This window comes from Anarhichas minor, unplaced genomic scaffold (assembly GCF_050575085.1).
Source record: "Anarhichas minor isolate MPS153535 unplaced genomic scaffold, ASM5057508v1 ptg000004l, whole genome shotgun sequence".
Taxonomy (NCBI): domain Eukaryota; kingdom Metazoa; phylum Chordata; class Actinopteri; order Perciformes; family Anarhichadidae; genus Anarhichas; species Anarhichas minor.
In genome coordinates, this window is record NW_027466450.1 from 6,839,651 (window position 1) to 6,861,742 (window position 22,092).

Below are 22,092 nucleotides of genomic sequence, written 5' to 3' on the forward strand. Positions count from 1 at the left end.
TGATAGTAATATAATATTCAACAGTATTATATAGTATTAGATGCATGGGGGTAATCTTAATTATTTTCTGTAAATGCAATTTGGTAATGATATTGCAAACTTTTACTTAAGTGACATTTTAAATGCAGGATTTTCACTTAATGGAGTATTTTTTATGTTGAAGTGTTGGCACTTTTACTTAAGTAAAGGATCTGAGTACTCCCTCCACCAGTGTAAATCCCTCTTTTATCTGCAAAATGAGTGATATTATAAAACAAACTGTGCACCAACTGTATGGGTTGCAAATTAAGGAATGTATTGCAGTCCACTGGTAATGTTAAAGGCTGTCACTCTCATGTGACAGATGCAGACCCGTGTCCCCCCCCTCCCTCACCCCCTCCCTCTGCTGGAGAATCAGGAGTCCTGAGAGCCGCTGCTGGATAAATGGTCTGCTTCAGAGCCTCATTACCTAATCACCAGCACAGCCAAGACATCTACGACGCAAATTAATAAGGGAAGACGGTCTCCTGTGGTCTGTGAATGTTGAGGTTTTTCTCTTAAATCATACTCACTTTTGTTAATTTCTTGTATTTTGTAACTTAATGGCTAATAGTTTTAAGACAAAGGGGTACAAAATGCACGGCCAGACACTCCCCACTTCATGCAGAGTGACACACAAGCCTGTTTTGCTGCACTTAAAGACAATTTTAATGGAACTTACTTTGACACTATAAGCTGTTTTCTTTTGCAGTTCTGACACTTGCATACTGAAAAGAAACAATAAATATATTCCTGAGTATTTCATTGTATTTGTAATGACTTCCCCGTGACTCCCACTGTGCTTTTTCATGTGGATGTTTATTTTTCCCATATTATCTGCAAAAAGGTAATGATTTTCTGGGGTCAAATCTAATCACTGTTCCACATTCGATCTCAAGAAGTCAATGTTATTGATTCTGTGGCTCTGATTCTGTTGCTTGTACTGTCTTCACGTTAAAAAGTGTTGTTGCTGCTAAAAAAAAATTAATTCCATACTGATAATCTTTCCGTGTGTTTTTTGTCCTATCGCTGCAGGTGCTTTTGAGGATGAGGATATCATCCATGTTGAGGGGACAGTGGACCCAGTGAGGGATATGGAGATCATTCACGAGGAGCTGAGGCTGAAGGATGAGGAGATGATCGGCCCTATTATTGACAAGCTGGAGAAGACGGCCATTAGAGGCAGTGACAAGAAACTCAAACCAGAATACGTGAGTCAATGTCCCAGCAGGCCCTTTGCTACCCCTCACAGCAAGGCACAAATAATAACCCTCCCACACACATGGCCATGGAGAAAAAAAGCATGTTTTTTTTAATCTCCCTCCAATAGGTCTCACCCCTCCCCCTGCCCCATTTTTTTCCCTTTCTGAAATTGAAAGTGATCAGGGGTCAGAGGTTTTCTGCTGTAGAAATCATTAATAGAGAGTTACTTATTCAGCAGCTGACCCTGGGTTGCAGCACTGGGCTAATGAAAGTGTTTCCACACAGCTCTTTTTATCTAAAGTAATACTCAAATCATGGCACAGCTTCTGCTCATGCTTGTACACCTACAGCAGCTCAGGGAATTGTATAAGGCCATGCAGTGGGTGAGACATATGCCAATATATTGCTATGAATACCGCAAATGTTTAGAATATTTTTTGACAGAGGATTTCTCGGTTGCATGCAGCGAGGTGCAGGGCCAAATGCAGGTTTAAGATCAGAGAAAAATAATCCACAACCTGGATGTCAGATCAAAATGTATGTGGATGCACACGCATTCAGATGGTCATATTGTTAAGGTAATGAGGCTGAGCAGCCAATGTTAGCAATGATTTGGTTGTAAACGTTTCATGATGCCCTTCCATCAGCGGAGCAGGATAGGTTGAACTAGCACGCGAGGGGATCTGGCCTTTCACTTGGAGCGTCATGCCCAATTTCAGGCCCCGACACACCGAGGCTCTGACCACTCATTACACTAACGAGTGGGGCTTTTTCACCTGCTGCAGAGGCCCACTGTTTGGTGGGTTCCCATCAGACTAAACCCCCCCCCCCCCCCCCTTCAGCCACTTCCCCACACCCCTGTAGCCCCACAGACAGGAGCCATTCAGGCTAGGCAGGTGGCCGCTTACGCACATAATTGCTAACAATTTTAGGCAATGAATAAAAATGATACATTACTTGTCAAAGGTTGTGCACACGTCGGTAAGTGAAATCTATGGAAGACCTCTTTAGATGGCAAAGAATGGTGCTATCAAAGGCTGCAGCAAGCTTTTAGATGGGAGGGATTGTGTGATTGTCTCACAGGCTGCGCCTAGCGTTTGACACGCTCAGCTGTGCAAAGGCACATATACATGTTTATGTAATCTATATGCAGAACATGTACATCAAGACTACGTCTAAATGTACAGTTTATAAGAAACAGCAGTGTTTGTACTTTCTTTAGCAGAGCCAAATCATGAATAAAAGGGAGATGATGATTACTTGCTTAGATTTTTCTTTTTACTGAATACCTTTGAAATAATAATTTCCATTGTTGCGCTCAGTTTCCTATAAGCTCTACAAGTCTTTATGTGGCCTGAAATTTCATGATCATGAGCTGCTTTTATCCTGCTTGAAGTATAGATTTACACAATTATTTTACCATTTAGATATCTGCTTATTGTCACATAGTATACCTGATATGATTCAAGATGATACATCATTCACACTTATAGAGCTGATTATTGGACACAAATGTTTACATTAAGTTGTCCTAAAAATCAATTTTTTCAATTAAATCATTTTCTTTTAACATACCGTCTCACATTTTATATGTTCTGTCAGTGAAAGTGAAATATAGTAAACCCAATTAGTGATTTTCTATATGAAAAAAATATAAAATTAAGTAAATTGCTCAAGTAATTATGATAAGACCACAGAAATCTCTGTTGCAAAAGATTAAAATTAAAATTGCTTTGTAGCCTCTTTCTCGAAATATGTAGGCAGTGTAGGACATTTCCTGTACATTGTTACCACTATAGAAACATTATGCCTTATTGTATCACTGAGAACTACTGTATATATACATGTATATAATTGTGCTATAGTGTGATACCTAGTACATGTGCTCCTAAAATAATAATGTTGAATATTTACAGTTTGCAACACAAATGAAGCATGAAGTGTTTCAAGGATGTTGTTTTTTTTTATGTATCTTACTGAAACAAGACAGGAAAGACAACTACGATTACTATTGTCAACTAAAATGGATATTAGTTAGGGAGACGAAAGCTGTTTTATAGGGGGGCAAAATTAATAGAAATATAACCCGTGTGGGTTTTATTGGTTTGAGATTTCGTACGCTTGCTGCTGCAGCTCACAGCTGAAAATGTGCTGTTTAAGAAAATTCAGTTTTGTAAGGAAGAAAAAAAATCACAAATTTGGAATATATTGTAAAATAGTTTAAATTTGCTCTCTGAATAAAAAAAGTCCCTGAATATTTATTTGTGAGTTTCTGCAAAATCCATATGCATGCAGCAGCATGGGGCTCATATGTATGCAATGTTTTAAATACATTTTGATGGAACTGTGTTTACAAGAACAATGTTTCATTGCTTTTGTCCACGTGAATCCTCCAAAATCCCTATCCTCACAAAACAATAATAAGAAGCCGGGCCCACCAGCGGCGCTTCATGGTGGCAGGCATATGTGTTTGACCCCTGTGGGACCTATATGCCTTTTATTAACACCTGCCTGTTAGAGGAGCGCTGCACGGTGGCTGCGAGCTGATGAGGGAAACCTGGAGCGGGTTCAGCCTGTGTCACTGGCCGTTTGCTGTTTCCATTTCACAGATGATTAATCTCTCTGTGAAGACTTGGGACGGCGCGGGCGGAGTGTATGCAGCTCTTCCTGCGCTCTCTCCCGCTGGCTGCACTCTGGCTGCCTGACTAAAAGGCCTTTAGAATTCCTGTGGAGAGAGATGTGCAGAGAGTGAATGCAGCTGGCTGGGGGTCAGTGTGTGGAGCTTTTTCTGCCATTGTGTAATTGAGGCTCTGGCAGGATTTTTTTCCTCAGTTCTTTCAAAAGGGAGTATGATTGTGAAGTGCTGCAAGGGTTTGGGGAGGGAAAAGGAGGTAGGGGGAGTGTTGCAGGGGGTGGGGGAGTTTTTATATGAAGGGGGAGGTCAAGTTGACAGGAACAAAAAGAATGTGTTCCGCTAATTTCTGTGGGGCTGGATCAACAATAATAGGCTCAATTTCTTTATTACAAATTTTATAACTACCTCCCTCCCTTTTTCCCACCCTTTTCCGCTTCCAGATCCTGTCAAGGCTCAGTCTTGTCTGTGGTCTCAACCCACAAGTACCTCAGTAATGACTGTGGCATACATAGCTGGAAATGCTCAATATTTTCTCCAGAAGAAACGGTGAATAATTAGTTCTGTACCTCACTAGTGCTTATTCAGTATACATTCTGCAAAGTGCCTGAGGAAGGACCAATAATTTACACCTAACCAAGTTCCAATTAGTTTCCCCCGTTCTTTCCAATTTAGTCTCCTCTCTATCCTTTTCATTAAACAGTCCCGATGGAATATTGATGTTCAAAACTGCGACTCTAAGCGAGACACCCCAGAAGGCATTTTGTCATGATTTAAAGGAGGGAAGGGGGCCTTGTGCATGCCATCCCTGTCAAAGCCAGGCCACTCCTGCTCAAATGCGAGCACATCCATTGTTCATTTTGGCATCAGGATGCCATGCATTTAGGAAATAATTACCCCATACCCTGCTGGTTTTATATTCTTTTTCATCTCCTTTAATGGCTTCTTGTTCATTCTCTTTTAACCCCAAACAGGACGTTATGTGCAAAATCAAGAGCTGGGTAATGGATGAAAAGAAACAACGTTCGCTACTATCATGATTGGAACGACAAGGAGGTAAGCCTTTGATGTTACAGTCAAATTTATTAATGTGATTTATCTTGCTAATCTTTTCATCTGGCCTAAAAGTACAACTGCTGTTTCTCCTCTTTTGTTTCGTCTTTTGTGCAAATCACAAGCTAATATTATGCACAGTCTTTTGTTGGTTGTATTTTGACATTACTTTTGTACAAGCTAATGACATCTGGCCGCGCTGCTTTAATTTAGAGGCTTTAAAGTCGCTCCCCACAGCGCCTATATACCAGACCCTAATTTGACTTGGCTTCACTTATATCGGTGCTGTCCTCAAAGGCAACATTGGAAAGTTTGGATTCTCAGTACTTGCCCTGTCTGTCTTTGTCACAGATCGAAGTGTTGAACAAATACTTGTTTTTGACATCCAAACCAATGATTTACCTCGTTAACCTCTCTGAGAAAGATTACATCAGGAAGAAGACCAAATGGTAAGTGCTTCGAGGAAAGGCTGGAGCCGACTCATTGCCCTCATTAATCTTCACCGAAGAGCTTTCCTTCTGCTTATGTACGGATTTACATTGATTTCTACTAACTTTGATTGAATCTGCATTTCAGCTATAAAAAGTGTGCGTGCATGCGTCTGCGTATGCATATGCTGGGGTGTGAGAATTGTGGGTGTGTGTGAGTCATAAACGGTCATATCTTTGTGAGAGGATCTGCCTGGAGGTGCCGCTAAGTGAGCTCGAACACAACATCCAGCTCTGCAAACCCCAACCAGACTCTACACTTCATTAAGCTCATACTAGCATATGGTCCCCATTTTCCATCAAAAGTTGTCATATCATGTGGAAGGCTTTAAAATGACAGAAAACAAACAAATGTGTCCATTCAAAGCCGAACAAGTGATTAAAATCATCTGGAGAGAGCCAATAAATCAGAAGGTTAACACTCTATGAATATTATAGTTATTACATCTAAATATGTCTGGCTCCAAATATTTGGTTTTGTCCTCACATGTTGTTGCTGAAGTAGTTTTACAAGCATCACTTTACAAATGAAATTCCCACGGATCACAGTGACTACTGAGGCTTTCTTGATGCACAGAGAGCTGGAGAAAAAAGATACATGTGCTTTTAATGCTAAGATACACGGATTTGCACTTTTTACTTTGCAGGCGCAACGCTATTTATAAGGTGAATTTACTGAGGATGACCTTTAATGCACTAAATAAACTTCTTCGCTGTGTTGCCAGCTCTGTTCTGTCAAAACACGTTTTATAGTAATGTCATGTGGACACAGTGAGAGCGGATCTAGAAGGCTGGTGTTAGACAACCATTATATCTGAAAAGGCTACTTTTTCCACACTACAGCCGATTTGTCAATAACACCAACTTGTGGATTGTTATTGCACTTTTCCAATTGCCCTCTAGGCTTGTGGTGTCCGTTCTTCCAAAATTAAATTTTAGTGCTTCGCTTGGCAGCATTGTATTACAAGGGAAGTTGTTTACCTATGACTGTTTGTTAAAATGTTCCTGACACAAAAGTATGAGTGTCAGACGGAGGGAGGAGGAAGAGACCTCCTAAATCAAATGATTCATGACAAGTGGAGCATCCGTCATCAGAAGGAAGAGGGTTTTTTTTCATGTTGCGTGTGCGTCCCTCTTTTTTAACTGTGTGAAACGCAATAAATCTTGGAGCGTTTTAAAGAGCCAAACAGTAGTGCTCAGGTATCCTGAGGGCGCCACAATGAACAATGCCAACATCAAAGTGTTGATGTTTGACAAGTGATGAGTCACTTCCCTTGTCCAGAGAGCAGCTCACACCTGTATGGAGATGATTACAGGTAGATCTAGCTGGCCCTAATTGTACAATAAATGCTGCTCTCAGCTCTAATGGCAGCTAGTCTGCAGCAGAGACGCCAGACTGCCATTTGGCTGTCGCCATGCTCCCGTGTTTTCCCACCAGCACGGTTGAGATGATGATACGGTTAAGAACTATTCAAAGCAAACAGCAAGACAAATTGCAATCTCAGCTCAAAAATGTGCGGAGGAAAAGAGGGCGAATCCAAAAATGAGGCAAATAAGCCAATCTCATCTGTGTCTCTCGGGACATCCATTCAGGCCATTTCACAGGTTCAGTTTTTTCAAGTGGTACCGTTTTATATTCTAGGTGTTTTGTTCATGCTGCCACTCAGGCTTTATGTTAATGCTCCAGCAGCATGCTCCACCAAACATTATTTTATGAGTTTAATGTATCTAAGTTAATTGATTTCCTTATGACACACACACTGTCACCGGTTGTAGAGACCACAATTGATTATTGCTGTAGCTTTTGTCTCACATGGGAGATTGCAGCAGTTTGATCAAACTTTTCGAGCTTTCAACAGCGGTCCATTGTGAACCAAGATCATCCTGTTTGGAGTCTGGGAAGCTGCCCTTGTTTAGACGAGAATACACAGTATTAGCTTCAGCAAGCCATCATTAATGGAGGGATCAGACGAGGAGCAAGGCCTCCTTTCATCCCCAGGTTCTCTGCTGGAGACAGTACATCATTTACTGTTGAGAGGAGCACATGGCTCCAATCCTATACAGTGCATGTGTATTAGAATGTGTACATGTGCATGTTTGAAGTCTGTTTCAGAGGCGACTCCATGCTCATTTGGATGCTCGTGTAATTGCGGTGTGGAGATCAAAGCATCGCCGGCCGAGTGATGTTCCAGAGGAGACTTTACCACATAGCCCTCTCCTCTGTGCAGAGGGGGCCGCCTGCTGCTCGCCGCTCCCCTCTCCCCTCTAACCATGCACTGCCCCCTGCACATCCCCGCTCGTAAAAAATGATTAAGGCTGCATTTGTCATGTGTTTATGACTGAGAGGCATTGCGTGATAGGGAATGGCATCTACAAGAGTCTATCAAGAGGCTTTCTCCTCTTTCCTCGGCGTCAGTGAGCTGCCTCGAAGACTTTTTTCTCCGTGCCGCATACCGAGTTTGTGTGTTAGAGAGGGTCATTAGAGCACTGTTGATGATGTGCTGGCTGCAGCCTGCCCAGTGTTAGTGTGTTTTCACTTGTCAGTTATTGTTTATTTTATAAGCTTTTGGCCTCGCCAGCTTTATCAGTCTTCATTTCTTTTTAATAGGTTTGATATCAGACATTTATTCAATCCTCCTCAGAGAACCAAGAGCAGTCCCATTTTGAAATGGAAAAAAGCACATTTGAGAATACTCCAGGTATGCTGTGATGTTTTTCTCTCTTGTCATTTATTTTTCTATTTTTTTTTTTCTTCTTTTGGACAATGTGCATTAAAGTAAATTGGTGCCTCTTAAGTAGATAAGTTGACCTTTAAGGAAACCAGCAAGCGTGACCTATGCCTGTGAGTGTGTGCCGTGTGGGTTCTCCTGGTGAGTGTAAGAACTGCAGGGTACTATTGCTTGGAGCTTTTATTAACTGTGAATACTGTGTGTTTGTGTGTGTGTGTGTGGGTGGGTGGTTGTCTGTCTGCCTGCTTGTATGCAAGTGTGTATATGTCAGGGCATGTGAAGACCTACTTCTCTCTTTAGTCTGTACTCTTATTATTACACTCATTCAAACGTGTTGAATACTTTGTCTCTTTGACGATTATTTTATTCTAAATGTGTGTTACATTAGCTACCTCTGTCTTTATGTTTGGGAAACCACAGCTGAAATAGTTACATACCGCAGCTGCTCTTCTAGTCAGCCTTTGTAATCATCTTTTTTTCCCTGCCATAAAGGCACGAATTGATCTTTCATAGTTAATTACCTACATATTTGTCTGGCATGGTGTAATTCAGAAAATTGTTTGCCATGCTTGTGCTCTCATCAGCCATTTCTAACTATGATGATGAAAAGACAGCTTGGGTCTGGACAACAATCAGTGTGTCTCAGCACTTCAGGAGACTTGTTTTTAACAAGTCTTTGTCCGGTTTGATCTCAGAAAAAAGGCTTCGTTTTTATGTTTGGGTGTCTTTGAGAAAGACACTGACTCAACCGCTGTCTACTTTTCTCATTATAAGTAAAAAGGATATGGTTGGAGGTATTTTATATTTTTTCTTAGGTCAACAAATCTCATATAAAAAGATTAAAACCAACAATGAATGAATTCTATAAAGTGTTGTGTGTGTAGCCAAAACTTGATCTCATCCCTCCGTGCCATAGAGCTCCATTGTTGTCTAAAAACAATTAAATTAGCATCAGTGAGCCACACCGCTCACTGAGTGACATTTTCCTTTATAACAACATGGACATATAGTTTATTTTGATTTCTGCTCTTAATACCCACTAGCTGACTAAATGTGTATCACTCCACAGCTGAAAATAGTCCCCAACAAATGCATTGTGTACTCTTGAGTGACGTTTGCTAAAAACTACAGTGCCCAGCTGTTTACGCAAACAATGTATCCTTTTTACAGAATTAAACTATGTATCTGTAACCCGTTTTATAGGGATTTTTTGACAATAAGACAAATACAGTATAACATCGGCGTTATCCTAAATATCTATTGAAGTCACCCTGCAGGATCTAATGCACTGAAAACACGAGCTGACATCTCTGATGCTCAGTTAAAAAGAAATCCAACCGCAGTTAAGGAAGGAGAAGAAAATGTCTTTGCTGAGACTGATACTCTGGTTGGCCTGTAGGAGGAGCTTTGACAATTAAAGTAAAGGAAGCCCTGACAGGAGTTGCAGCATGGCATTTGTCTCGAGAGCACACACCTATAGCTTTAGTGTTGACTTGTATTGTGTTATATGCATTTTTGGGGGTTTTGAATAAGCACAGTAATAAGTTAAAAATGCATTTTCTTTTTGTGTGATAATTTTGACAAACAGACAGCTATTTCTGAGTACCCGTCAAGATTTAGAGACAGAAGATCAACTGAGATGGGGAGACACTATTGTGATTCACTGAAAGCCACTCCATGAAAGCAGTCACTGCAGCCCACTTCAGCTACTCCAAACCCTAATTCCCATAAACACAACTGAAACTTTATTGAGTGCAAAACCACTGGCACCATCCAAGTTTTTAGGAACCACTATCTGGGGAGTTAGCGTTCCCTTTTCAAAGCTGTGAGGGAAATATACGATCACTTGCTCTTTTATATTTTGTGCACAGTCGGCCACTCTCTTCTTGTGCAGTGTGGCATCCTGAGAAACACTTTCCCATGGTAAGATGTTTATTCTACTGCCCACAGTCAGTCCTTAATGGATGCCTTCAGCTAGCTTTCAATGAGAGAAAACAACAGGAGAGGCTGTACAGTAAAACTGAAACAGATGGAGCTAATAAAGTCCTGTCTGTCCAGTTAGCCTGGTAATTGACTGTCCCCTGTCCAGGTAATGAAAGGACACTGTTAACATGTCACCTCATTGTCTTTTGTTGTGTCCTGGTGGCAGCACTGTTTTTGTAACTAATGAGACAGACCCTAAACTTGAAGATAAAGAGACATTTTCTGTTCTTGTTTGTTCTTTAATGTCCCTGCAAGAAATCGGCTTGCTCTCAAAAATCCGATACAGATCGTCACTTCACCCTCATTTGTCAAGCCCAAGGACGCTAATGCCGAGTAGGTCTCCTGCAGTTTATAATGTATGTAGACACCCCTGTAGCAACACAACATGCTCGCTTTCTCCGAAGGCGCCCTGGGAATTGTTCCCCTGCAAAGTCCAAGCTTGGCGTAACATAAAAAAGGAAATGTCTGCAAGTTTAGAGTCTGTCTAATGATACGTTTTGATAGCTTTAGCTTTGTTCAGCTGTGCTTTTCATTATCGTTGCGATAAGGCTAAGCCCGAACACACATGCAACAGTGAGTTGCCTTTGGCCTCGGCAGCTCTAATGAGACAAATAAGTGAATTTAGTGTTGCCACATACATCTCCTAAACGCTTATTATCAGGATTATTGTTGAACTGTTGTGAGGGGAGGGGGAAAAAGATGCAGGATTGGAAGGGGACATGATTGGCTGATGTTACATATGTCCTTGATTACCTTCCTTCTGCTTTTATTCTAATAAGTGGCATTCTTTGTACTCCCTAGGACAGCTAGACAGTCTGACACACGATGAGAATAAATATTGCATGTGGAAGACATTAAGCTGTCATCCAGGGAAAAAAAAGAAGAAGAGATGGAGAAATCCGTGTGGTGTTCTTCGCCGCGCTACACTTTGCCTGCTCTTGTCACAATTGTCACATTTTGATGACTCCCCCCACTCTACCCCAGCCCCCTTATTTTCTCTCGCCCAGTCAACTGCTCTGAATGACAGCATGGATACCCCATATAGAGAATTATTTTTGGTGATGCAGAATGTACTCCTCTGGGTTACTGTTTGAATTGTAGATGTTTGCTTTTTTGTCATCCCCCTCTCACAAATACCCTTAAACAAGGATATAGCTTCGATAATGTGTTCTCAGAAGCCATTGTAAAGACGAAACTGGGGGAGATGATTTTTTTTTTTAGGGTTTTATCTGTCATGTGCAAACATTCAAAGTCACACAAATGTTATGGGTGAAGTTATCAAAGAAAAAGTTGTTAGAAAAAGCTTGTTACCAGCACACCCCTGAGGTTTGTTTGAGATATGATGTGAGATGATGCTCTTATTAATTAAAGCTGCTCCCATTGTGCCTGCGCTGGGTTCTGTTTCCTACAGCCTGTGATTGCTTTGAAGGCTGAAAGAAGTTAACAATATTGGAGATAGTGTGTGTGTGTTTGTGTGTGTGTGTGTGTGTGTGTGTGTGTGTGTGTATATGTGTGCGCGTGTGTGTGTGTGTGTGCGTGTGTGTCAGATCTCCTTCCTTTTTAGAGGCTGATGTGTAATGCCTTTCGATCAGGCCATGGCCACAGGGAGCAGAGAGCGTCTGCACTCTTGTCGCTCAGGAGCTCACCACTGGGAGGATGAAAAGCTTCCCACAGAGCTCCCGACTTCCCAGCCTCAAAAGCCACCATGAGCTCATACCTCTCATAGCTGTCTCCCTCCGTAGAAGAAGGACAGAGGAGGGTGTTAGTATGCGCTGTGTGCTGCAGCATTCCCCTCTAAGATGCTTGTCCCTGCAATTGGGGTGCAGCAAAACACAGGTGACCCTGGGTTTATTACTTGATGAGTCTGTGCCTGGCATGCACGCCAGCAGCTGCCAAGATTTGTGGAACGGCTCAGTAACACAATCGGCTGGTTGGGGCGGCCCCAGCGCCCTTTGCCTTGGTCCTGTGTGGAGCTGAGGTGCCATTGCGGTAACTGGGAACACCTGGCCAGTGTTCCTAAATTATTTAAGCCCGCCTGCACAGACACCCGTCGTCGATCCCTTCTCCCCTCTCCAGGTTGGGTGTGTCAGTGATAAAGCTGTGGTGGATGCAGGTAGTGGATTACTCTTCAGGTCTGTCAACATTCAATTGCATCTGAAAGGAGCTCACAAACTGGAGGTGATGGCCCACCTTTTACAGGCTTAACTGGCTAAGCACTCCTAATAAAGCCAACCTGTATGAATGTATGTTTGACGCAGGCCCAGGTCATTGTCTCAGGTAGCTGCCCCTGTACTTTAGAAACTCCCATTGTTTTCCCGTCCTGAGCCATTTAAGCAGATCAAAGCTCTGACAAAGCCCAGGGAAGCCCCAGGCATGCGGAAACACAGGCAACCCCCCCCCCCCCCCCCAGGATTCCCACACAAAAAGACAAATAGACTAGCCCCAGAGGGTGGCCCCCTGTGGGACATCTCCATTCAGAGCCAGCCTGTTGTGGAAGCTTCAATTGTTTTTTTTCCTCATTTCACTATATTGTGCTTTAAAATGTATTGTAAATACAACAACATCAAATCTCGAGCCGAGAACAAATAACGTGACATATTTTTCTAGGTGTAAGATAAACCTCTATTGGCTATTATTGTTTTGGTTTTGTCAGTTAACATAAACCAAAAAATATGAAATTAATGCGTAACATCTTTTAGATTTGTAAAAGTTTGACGAGAGAACTATTTTCCTCTTTGAATCGAGAGCAGCAGGAAAAGCATAAACATGGCTTGTTCCTTAGCTTTGTTTGAGCCAGAAAGCTGGTGAATGATTAGCAGAAATAATGTCCCTGTCACCCTTAATCACATTAAAACGTGGTTAATATTTAATTTTCCCCACTTGATATGCAAAAATTTCCACTTGATTTGCAGCAGAGGCCATTGGAATTCCATTATAAAAAGAATAAAAATTTCAGGCATCATTTGTTCAGAGAGGGATATCAAGACCAGAAAGTGCTGAATCTTTCTATTAACCGAGCAGTGAGAGATGACACTCAGTGCTGGGACATAATAGGAGACTGACAAGACACAGACAGACACACACACACACACACACACACATACACACACATTCACAATCTTGCACACTGGATTTTACATGAACAAATATTGTATCTGTTATTTCTGTCATGGAAGTTCACATCTCCGCGTAGAATATTTTGAATTTTCTCTTAAAACGTTTGGATATTAAGAAGAAAAAAAAAACTGCATTTAAAAAAGCAGTCAATTTTCAAAAGAGGGGATGCTGATACAATGCCATTGAGCAGACTTTATGTCTAGAAAACATGATTCTTGTCAACATTTAGATTTTCTCTGAAAAAAACATTTACATGGAGACCTTTTATGATTTAGAATTTTATGAATGACAAGATGAAAAAAATCTGCAGCATGTTTTACATAAACATTTCCCCAATTTACACATCCTCATAGAATTCCACACAAATAATTGGAAAGGACATAAATACAAATTGCAAAGTGGCATGGGTAGACAGCGGTGAAGTTGACAGAATCGGTTTTGGGAGCCATGTTGACGGAACATCAAAGCTCTTAATTGACAGTGCTTTGTTTCTGGAGTTGAGGGAAGGGGGAGTTTCGTGTTCCTGTGGCAAGGTGTTTGTCTGGTCCTGTGTCACTCAGTGCAAGGACCCAGAGACCCCCGTGCTCATTTGCAGCTCACGTTCTCCGTCTCGGCTTCACATTATTAAAATCATCCCTCAGCCTTCTACCGAGAGCCTCTTTGTTACTTGGCTGGCTTGGCTCAGCTCTGTCAAGTCTTCACCAATTACAGTCTCAGGTACAATGGTCTATTCAAAGGATCACAGCCCTTGACTGGTGTGGAGAGAGTGATTTGTGAATCATTATTCAGCCGCCTGTAGAGTACGCAATACCTGAGGAATGCAAATAACGTGCCACCAAATAGACAGCTGTGCTGCTAAAAGTGACAAACTACAGCTGTTATTATCTCAGATTGGATTTTTTTCCCCTCTTGGAGCGCCCGCCATCTCCTGTTTTCAGCTTTTCAGGCTTTGACTAAATGTGTTTTTATTTTTTCTGTCCTTTTATTGGTGAGACATGGCAACTATCTTATTGCGTTGGCAGTCAAATGTCGAACAGAAAGGGAAATATTAGGTTACATATCTTAATAGATGTGCATCTGAAGAGGCATGAGGCATTTCAAATGTACCCTGTAGTGTTATTCTACCTTGTTTGGGAGAAACATCCAGTCAAAGCAAAATTGTGCTCTCCCTGTCATATGTTGTTTATTGATAATCATTAGGTAGGAGCAGTGATATGGTTTTGTAGGTGATAAAGCGGTGACATTGTTATTGGAATAGATGTGGTATTGAGGTGGTTGGGTCCCTCCCAGTCTTTGATTCTTATGGGCTTTAAACAGGAAACTAGGATTACAGATAATGACAGGGACCCCTTAGAATCAATCCAGCCTAGGAGCTCGGTCAGAGCCGCCGTGTGAAAATGGATTTGTGTGATGCTGTTCTTTGAGACCTGTCCAATCCCAGCCTGAGAGCTTGTGGGGCTAATCTCATAATTGCCCTAACCCCCTTGTATTGTTCTGACTGAGAGTTACCATTAAGTGTGAGGATATCTTTGTCCTGCAATGTCAGGTGTCCTGCTGGACAAAAAGAGAAAAAAAACCTCAGGTGTTAAAGACATTGACAAAGACATTTATGAGTAAGGAGACACTTTGCGGTCATTTTTTTACTCTCTCCTGGCTTTATGTTTAGTTGAATGAACTCTATTTGTTTGTTATCGTAAAAATCCATCCAACGCTTTTGTGTATGTGTTTTGAACTGGACGGAAAGAACATGCACTCGGTTTACAATACTTAAGTACAATTCTGAGATACGCATACTTGAGAATCTCCATTTTGTGCGCCTTTTATTGCCCTTTATACCTCTTCTCATTACATTTCACTGGAGAATCTTGTACTTTTTACTTAATGCATTTATTTTACAGATACAGTTTTTTGCAGATTATTTTTCATGAGAAAGATATGATCAGCTTATAATAATTATGCATTGTCCTCTCATCAGTCATTTGGATTTGTTATGAAATCCTTTAAATCAGTCAACATATTTTAAGCTGAATAAAAATCAACTTTGTTTCACGTATTTGTTGAATGCAGTACTTGTACTTGTATTTTTAGAGTTTTTACAGTTTGATATTGCTGCTGTTACTTTTTAAATCTTTGTGGATCTATACTCTTTTCTATGAGACAATGTCAAGTCAGAATTTTAAACACTTTTAAGGAAACAAAGTCTCCTGCAAACACTCATATGTTCAGCTGTTCTCATGGCTATGCATACACCAGCGGATAACAAATACTTTCATGTGAATCAAGTCCTCCAACTGCTTTTGTTGCTGCTGATTTTTTTACCAGGTTGGTGAAAATCAAGGAGTGGGTGGACAGTCGATCATGACCCCGGAGCCTTGGTCATCCCCTTCAGCGGCAGTCTGGAGAGCCAGCTACAGGACAAGAGTGAAGAAGAGGGGGAGAAGCACTGCACAGAGCACAAGACGCAGAGGTTAATTATCATTCAGTCCCCCCACACTTTATTATCAGCTGTGTCCTCCATGCACTCCTTTAATTGCATGTGCTGATAGAATAATAAATGGCATAGTAATTACCATTATAAAGCAAAGGATCCCTCTTCTTACCGAACAACTCAGTCAAAGGGTTTTCCTCTAAATTAAGTTTTTAACTGTCATCTGTCATCTGTAGGTATAATTATAACTTGGGCATTTTGGGTTTATTGTTCTCGTGTGAAAACCTCTGTAGAGAGAAAAATTGTGACAGCAGATGTTTTTTTTTTCCTCTTGGTGCAGAAGGAGGCATCGTGTTGAATTCTTAAAAATGCTAAATGAGTCTACAAGCTTTCTAATTAATCACAGAAACCATTGGAGAGTTGAATGTCTTATGTGAAACGAAGTGACCCATCTTATTCACTTAATGACTTTATATTGGAATGAATGGGGCCTTGCCACTGAAGTGAACTTTGTCTTGGCATTAGCGGCAATAAATAATACTTAAACAGTTCAGACCCCTCGATTTAAACTGAAATTTCTCTCCACCAGTGCCCTGAGCAAGATCATCAAGGCAGGCTACGCAGCCCTGCTGCTGGAGTGCTTCTTCACTGCTGGACCCGATGAGGTCCGCGCATGGACCATTCGGGTAAGAGCCAGCTGCCTGCTGTGCACATACATATGAGTGCGAGGCTGTGTACCAGACACGCACGTACAGGAATACACACACAGTGTCCCACGTTCCACCCTGCTGGCACCCTCACTGATATCACACACTTTCAACTTTGTCATGGTTGTGCCTTAGCTAGTCATTACAGGCCAAGGATAACTTCAATTACTGGTGAGCTGCTGAACAGTGAAAGTGGGGGCTACATTGATTGAGGAGGGCAACAATTGATTTTGCCCATTACGTCCATGAGAATGTTTCCATCCTGTGCAGATCTGCCTGCCCTCCTCCTGCCGCTGGAGATAAGGAGCCTGTGCATTGTGCCTGCCTAATCTGTGTGACGGAGGGTTGTCTGTGCCAAAATTGATGTTGCTTTTCATTCGACTGTTTGTGGGCCTTGCAGGGGGCTCCTCCTCCCTGTGTGTCTCAGTTTACTGAGCCTGGCCTGCCAAGAGCTTCAACTGGATTGCAGGATTTACATGAATACAGACGTTGGCTTTGCATGCTGGTATTGTGTAAATATCTTCTTTTTTTTTCTTGAGGAAATAGAAGGATTGAGTGCCGCTAAAAAAAAGGTATTAAGACTTACATATTGTTAGATAATTTATGTCTAAAAGTACTCTTCAACAAACTTTTTGAAAACTAAAGATTTGAGTTGTATTCTGTCACACTTAATCATATCCATTCTTCCATCCGTTCAGAAATTTGATATGGGGGTTATAATTTAAAACTTCCCACAAACATTACTTGGACAACCGTTTTCAAAAAGTATTGCAATTTTCCACAATGATATTTATTCAAAGAATGTGTTGCCAAGCAGATCATTATGGCTTTGTTCCCTGAATGTGAGTTATTTCCATTTTGATGTTACAATAAAATTCTCCAGTTTGTCTGTTCAATATCTTTGTAGAATAGGCTGCATTATCATTGCAGATACTGCTTGAAATCCTCTAAAACCGACATTACTTATGTATTACCTGCAGGACATTGGAAGCTGTGTTTGTGTTGTGCATCATATCTATTTGACAGGACGCAATGAGCTTTCAAGGGGATACATGTTATTCTCTTCAAGATTCAGTTAGTATACTAAATGAGTGTATAATGACAGATAAACATCAATATTTCAAAATACATAAGACGTTATTTAACTATATATATATATATGTTTTTTTGTTATTTATTTATTTTTTGTTGTTGTTTTTTTGTTAAGTTGTGAATTTAGGTCCATCTGAAATGAATGGCATTAGATTGAAAAAGTGTCTAAGCACTGTTCTTGTGTGCAGCCAGAAACTTTTAATTATCCACCACTAACCCTAATGTGTTGAAATGTTCAATTGAATTGATAATCATAGGAACCCCTCCTCTGAGTTGAATGCAGCAGGACAACACCAGCTGGAATATGAGCTGAACACCAACTATAGATCCACGGATTTCTCACAAAAACAAAGCACCAGTCAAACATGTTTTTTCTCTCATGAATCTATTTGACGTGTGTTAAACTGCATTTACAGCCGGTTATCTCATAGGATGATCTCCAGTCTTGTGGCGTTGTAACGTCAAAATGTGAAAACAGATTCTCTATGTTGCCAAATGTGCCTTTATTAAATGACTCCAAACTGTTTTAGGTTTAAAGTCACAATATGCACTAATAATACAGGAATTCATCACAGCATCTGATATTTCTTGTGTTATGTTGCAATGTAAGAAAATACAGACTCAGTAACTATTCTTTTTTTAAAGATTATTTCAGAGTGTTGCTTTTATTAGTTTGTTTACAAAGAAGAGAAACAGGAAGTTAAGAAAGGGGGGATAGCATGCAACACACCCCTCCTGGTCAGATAGGAACACAGTACGTCGCTTTCATTATACAGAATGAGCCTTCGATCGCCTGCCAACAGGACGCCTCATGCTGATACAAATATTCCCATTTTGATCAGAAATGCAAATTGCATTTCTATGCACCAAATTGTTTGTGTTCTTTTGCCAATGACTGGATCAGATAATTATTTTAGTGCCGTACTTCACATGAATATCACATTTCCATGTAAGGAACAGTCATCTTCAAATAGCATCATTTATTTATTTATATTTGATATAAATATCAAATGTAATCTTATAAATGATATAAAACATGTCCACACAAGTTTATAAACGGGGCCTGTTGTTAAATATTTTCATGATGGCTTCTCAGACAAGTACAGGCCAGAGGGGAAGGTGAGCTCACTTCCTTTTCTTTCTTTTTTTTTTTTTACACAGACACATTTCAGTCAGATGACATCACCGGGTTAATGCGCACACTCATCTCAGCATGACTGATGTCCTCACTATATACAAAAAAAAGTCCTGAAACACTTCAAAGGCATCTTCAAAAACACTGTTGTCCTCATGGACATAACTGATTACAGCCAGCCTTGATTGTGTGTGAGGGGCATTTAGTCAGGTAAGCATCAGTGGGTAACTATATTAAGCCAATACATCTTGCATTGTAAAAACTCCACTCAGTAATGTCGTGTTCCTAAGTCCTTTAACATGCTTTATTAGGCAGCCTCGAGGTGACCATTATCTATCAGCCTGCTCCGCATAGCTCTTAACTAGGACAATGTGGATCTCTTGTTATGCTCCGTATGAAAAAAATCCCTCCCTTAATCTATTTTTCTCCAGATAGACAAACCTTGATGCTGATTAATGGTAGTTAAACTCACAAGCACTCCGTCAACGAGATTGCAAAGAGATCGTAATGTATTAGAGTCATTAAATACGCATCATTCTTTTGGCATGAAATATGTTGACCCCAACCTGATTATATATACATAATTAAAACTGCTCAACAGTTCCTGAGCACAGAGCTGCAGAGCAGAGAGAGAGAGCGAGCAGGTCGACAGGCAGGAGTCATAATGATACACAGCAGCCACGTCACTTATTTGGGTCATTTGTCATTTCCGTCCCGCATTATTTCAGTGCATATAAATTGCACATTTTATCAGTCAGTTGTGTCTTTGAGTTTAAAAGAGGATGCAAGGTACAAAGAATATATAAAACTATTAAATTGTTATGTTGTGTTTTGTAAATTGGCATCTGAAATAACTTTAGGCGCAGCTCTAAATGTATATGTTTTGAGGATAGAATCATTAAGTCAATTCAAAGACATCATAAACAGCTTCATACACGCCCTGCATCTCGAGCAGTGAAATATTATTGAAGGTTTGAAATGAATTTGAATGACCAAACTCTGCTGTGCCAAAATAGTAAGGCCTATAGTGCAGTGAGGCCTATACCACCCTGGCCTCTCACCGCAACGCTGGGTCTTCTTGCTGTCATGTCCAGAGAGCCGAGCAGCGACCCACAATGAGGCGAGATTGCTTGGACAGAAATCAATACCACCACGGAATGGGAATCAGAAGGCATTGATAGCAGTGCTGGGTCCTTATCGGTGTCCAGGCTGCCCTAGCAGGGCACAGCCGAGTGGAAAGCTATCCAGAAATCAGGGCTGAGGCAAGAATACCCCTGACTGAAAACACCCCCGAGTGATGCTCACAACGCTATCACCCTATCAAACACCATGTCGCTCGCATGCTGCAATCCATCTTCTCCAAAACAATTCATTTGTCCTCTCTTTTCCTTCCTCGTGACAGAAAGGAACTAAGGCTCCACAGGCTGCAGGGAAGATCCACACAGACTTTGAGAAGGGCTTCATTATGGCGGAAGTAATGAAATTCCAGGATTTTAAAGAGGAAGGCAGTGAGAACGCTGTCAAGGTGAGCAGTCAGGGTGCCAGCAGAGATGAGGGGAAGTCTCCTGTGATCAGTGGAGCTGACAGTCACCACACAGCTCCGACTGCAAACCGCTCTTCACCTTTACTCAGGGGAAGAAATTACTGCACACACTCCAGCACCACTCCTGACAAGCCAACTGATTCTGGCTCTAAACACTGCCATTCTGCTCCAGCTCTGCATATCTTTATCACAATGTGTCTTAACTGGCTGATGGCAGCATTTGGTCGTGGCTCAGCACAGTTGCTCGGAGGTAGCACTTTGTCTCCTCACCAGGCATTTATCAGATCTATAGAGTGTGCTGTTAGCTCAGAGCTCTCCGTTTCCAAATCCCCAAGCCACTGCAAGCATGTGACAGTGATATAAAGCAGCAAGTTAAATAAAGTGTGAAATTCCTCAAATCAGGACTTTTTCGTGCATGGCTAGCGCATAAATATGATTTCCGTATCTTATTTTTATGAAGGCCAGTGTTTGTTTTTGACTTTTTAACTGGGGTGTGGGTTGTTCATGTGCTGCATCAGCTACTTTGCAAAATGCTTTTCCTTCCTACTACGAGTGTTGTTTTTAGGGTTTGGCATTAATTTAGTTTCATATCGGCAAACTGTAATTTGGTAATTGAAGGTACAGAGTTAATAATCCGTTAATCAACGCTGTAGGATGCCTTTCAAATCAAAGATGCTCTTTTTCATGCCTTAATTTCTGTTTTAAAAATTAAATTCTAAGTTGATTCAATTAAAGTATAGTGACTTAAACCTTGCTATGTGTGACATTTGTGAGAAGCAGCTGCAAGCCATGCTATTACAATCCCACTATCACCACCATCAACTCCATGTGCCCACTTACAGACTCAACTAATGTAATTATGGTGACACGGGGACCAGTGTGGAAAGGAAGCACTATGAAAACATTTAAATCTCTTTACTATTCAAGCCTTTTTTTAGATTTTAATGCAGCGGCAGTGTATTGTCCACACCCATCATAAGCTGCAAACAGAGGGTGAAGCGTGTGGGTCCCTGGGGAGTTCCACCATTGTTATCCGAGGTTGAGATCTGAGTGTATAGGTCCTTACTGCATGCTCCCTTACTAATCCCTTTTTGGGCCTCATAAGAACATTGAGCGTTTCTGACTGTGGCATTAATGTCTGTTCTATTTAATGCCAGTTGTGGGGATAGGCTGTCTGAATACGGCCAGTGTATGGGGATATCACATTATTAGTAATCATATCTGCTTAAGCCAAGCTTGCTGCTCCAGATGGCTGCTTTCAAGTGCAAATGAACCAGTTAGACGTGTCTGGTTTAATACATACTCAGGAATCACAAATAGCCATTGATTTTTTTCCCTGTCTCCCTCTCCATCCAGTGTTTCTGGTGGTATTGAGCTTGGATTAAATGGTCTCCTGAGCCTTTAAAGGGACATTGATTCTTCTAATTAATTGTGCGCTGTGCAGAACCAGAATGCATAAACCTGTCCGTATTAGCACTTCAAGTCAATTATTTTTGAGTTTGCCGGGAAGGAGAACAAACACTTACTGTATACAAAAGAAATGTTAGAACTTATTTTTGTTTCCTTGAGAAGTTTGATACTGCTGTAATCTAAGACTTATTAACATTTTGTGCTTGTACACAAGGAAAAGAACAGAGGATTCTGTCATTGGGAATTCAGGTGCCCCTTGAGCAAAACATGGATGCGTGTGCGTGTGCGTGCGTGTGTGTGTGTGTGTGTGTGCGTGCGTGTGTGTGTGTGTGAGAGAGAGACAGAGAGAGAAAGACAGAAAACTATTCTTTTTCCACTATTATTTATTTACAATGCACACTGTTATTATGTGCTCTATTGTTAATTCGGTTTTTTTCTTTCCTATGTTACAGGCAGCAGGGAAATACAGACAACAGGGCAGAAACTATGTTGTTGAAGATGGAGACATCATCTTTTTCAAGTTTAACACCCCAAATGCACCAAAGAAACAGTGA

The 22,092-nt window shown here is 41.1% G+C and overlaps 1 protein-coding gene across 1 annotated transcript; it reads left to right on the forward strand.

Moving 5' to 3' along the window:
* Positions 1-1,061: 1,061 nt before the first annotated feature.
* On the forward strand, positions 1,062-22,092 carry LOC142962961 (obg-like ATPase 1). Its single transcript, XM_076103653.1, is given in 9 exon segments — positions 1,062-1,229; positions 4,828-4,875; positions 4,877-4,909; positions 5,258-5,355; positions 15,546-15,576; positions 15,578-15,690; positions 16,241-16,337; positions 19,988-20,110; positions 21,991-22,092. Coding segments are annotated over 9 exon segments (762 nt in total). The 5' UTR covers positions 1,062-1,112.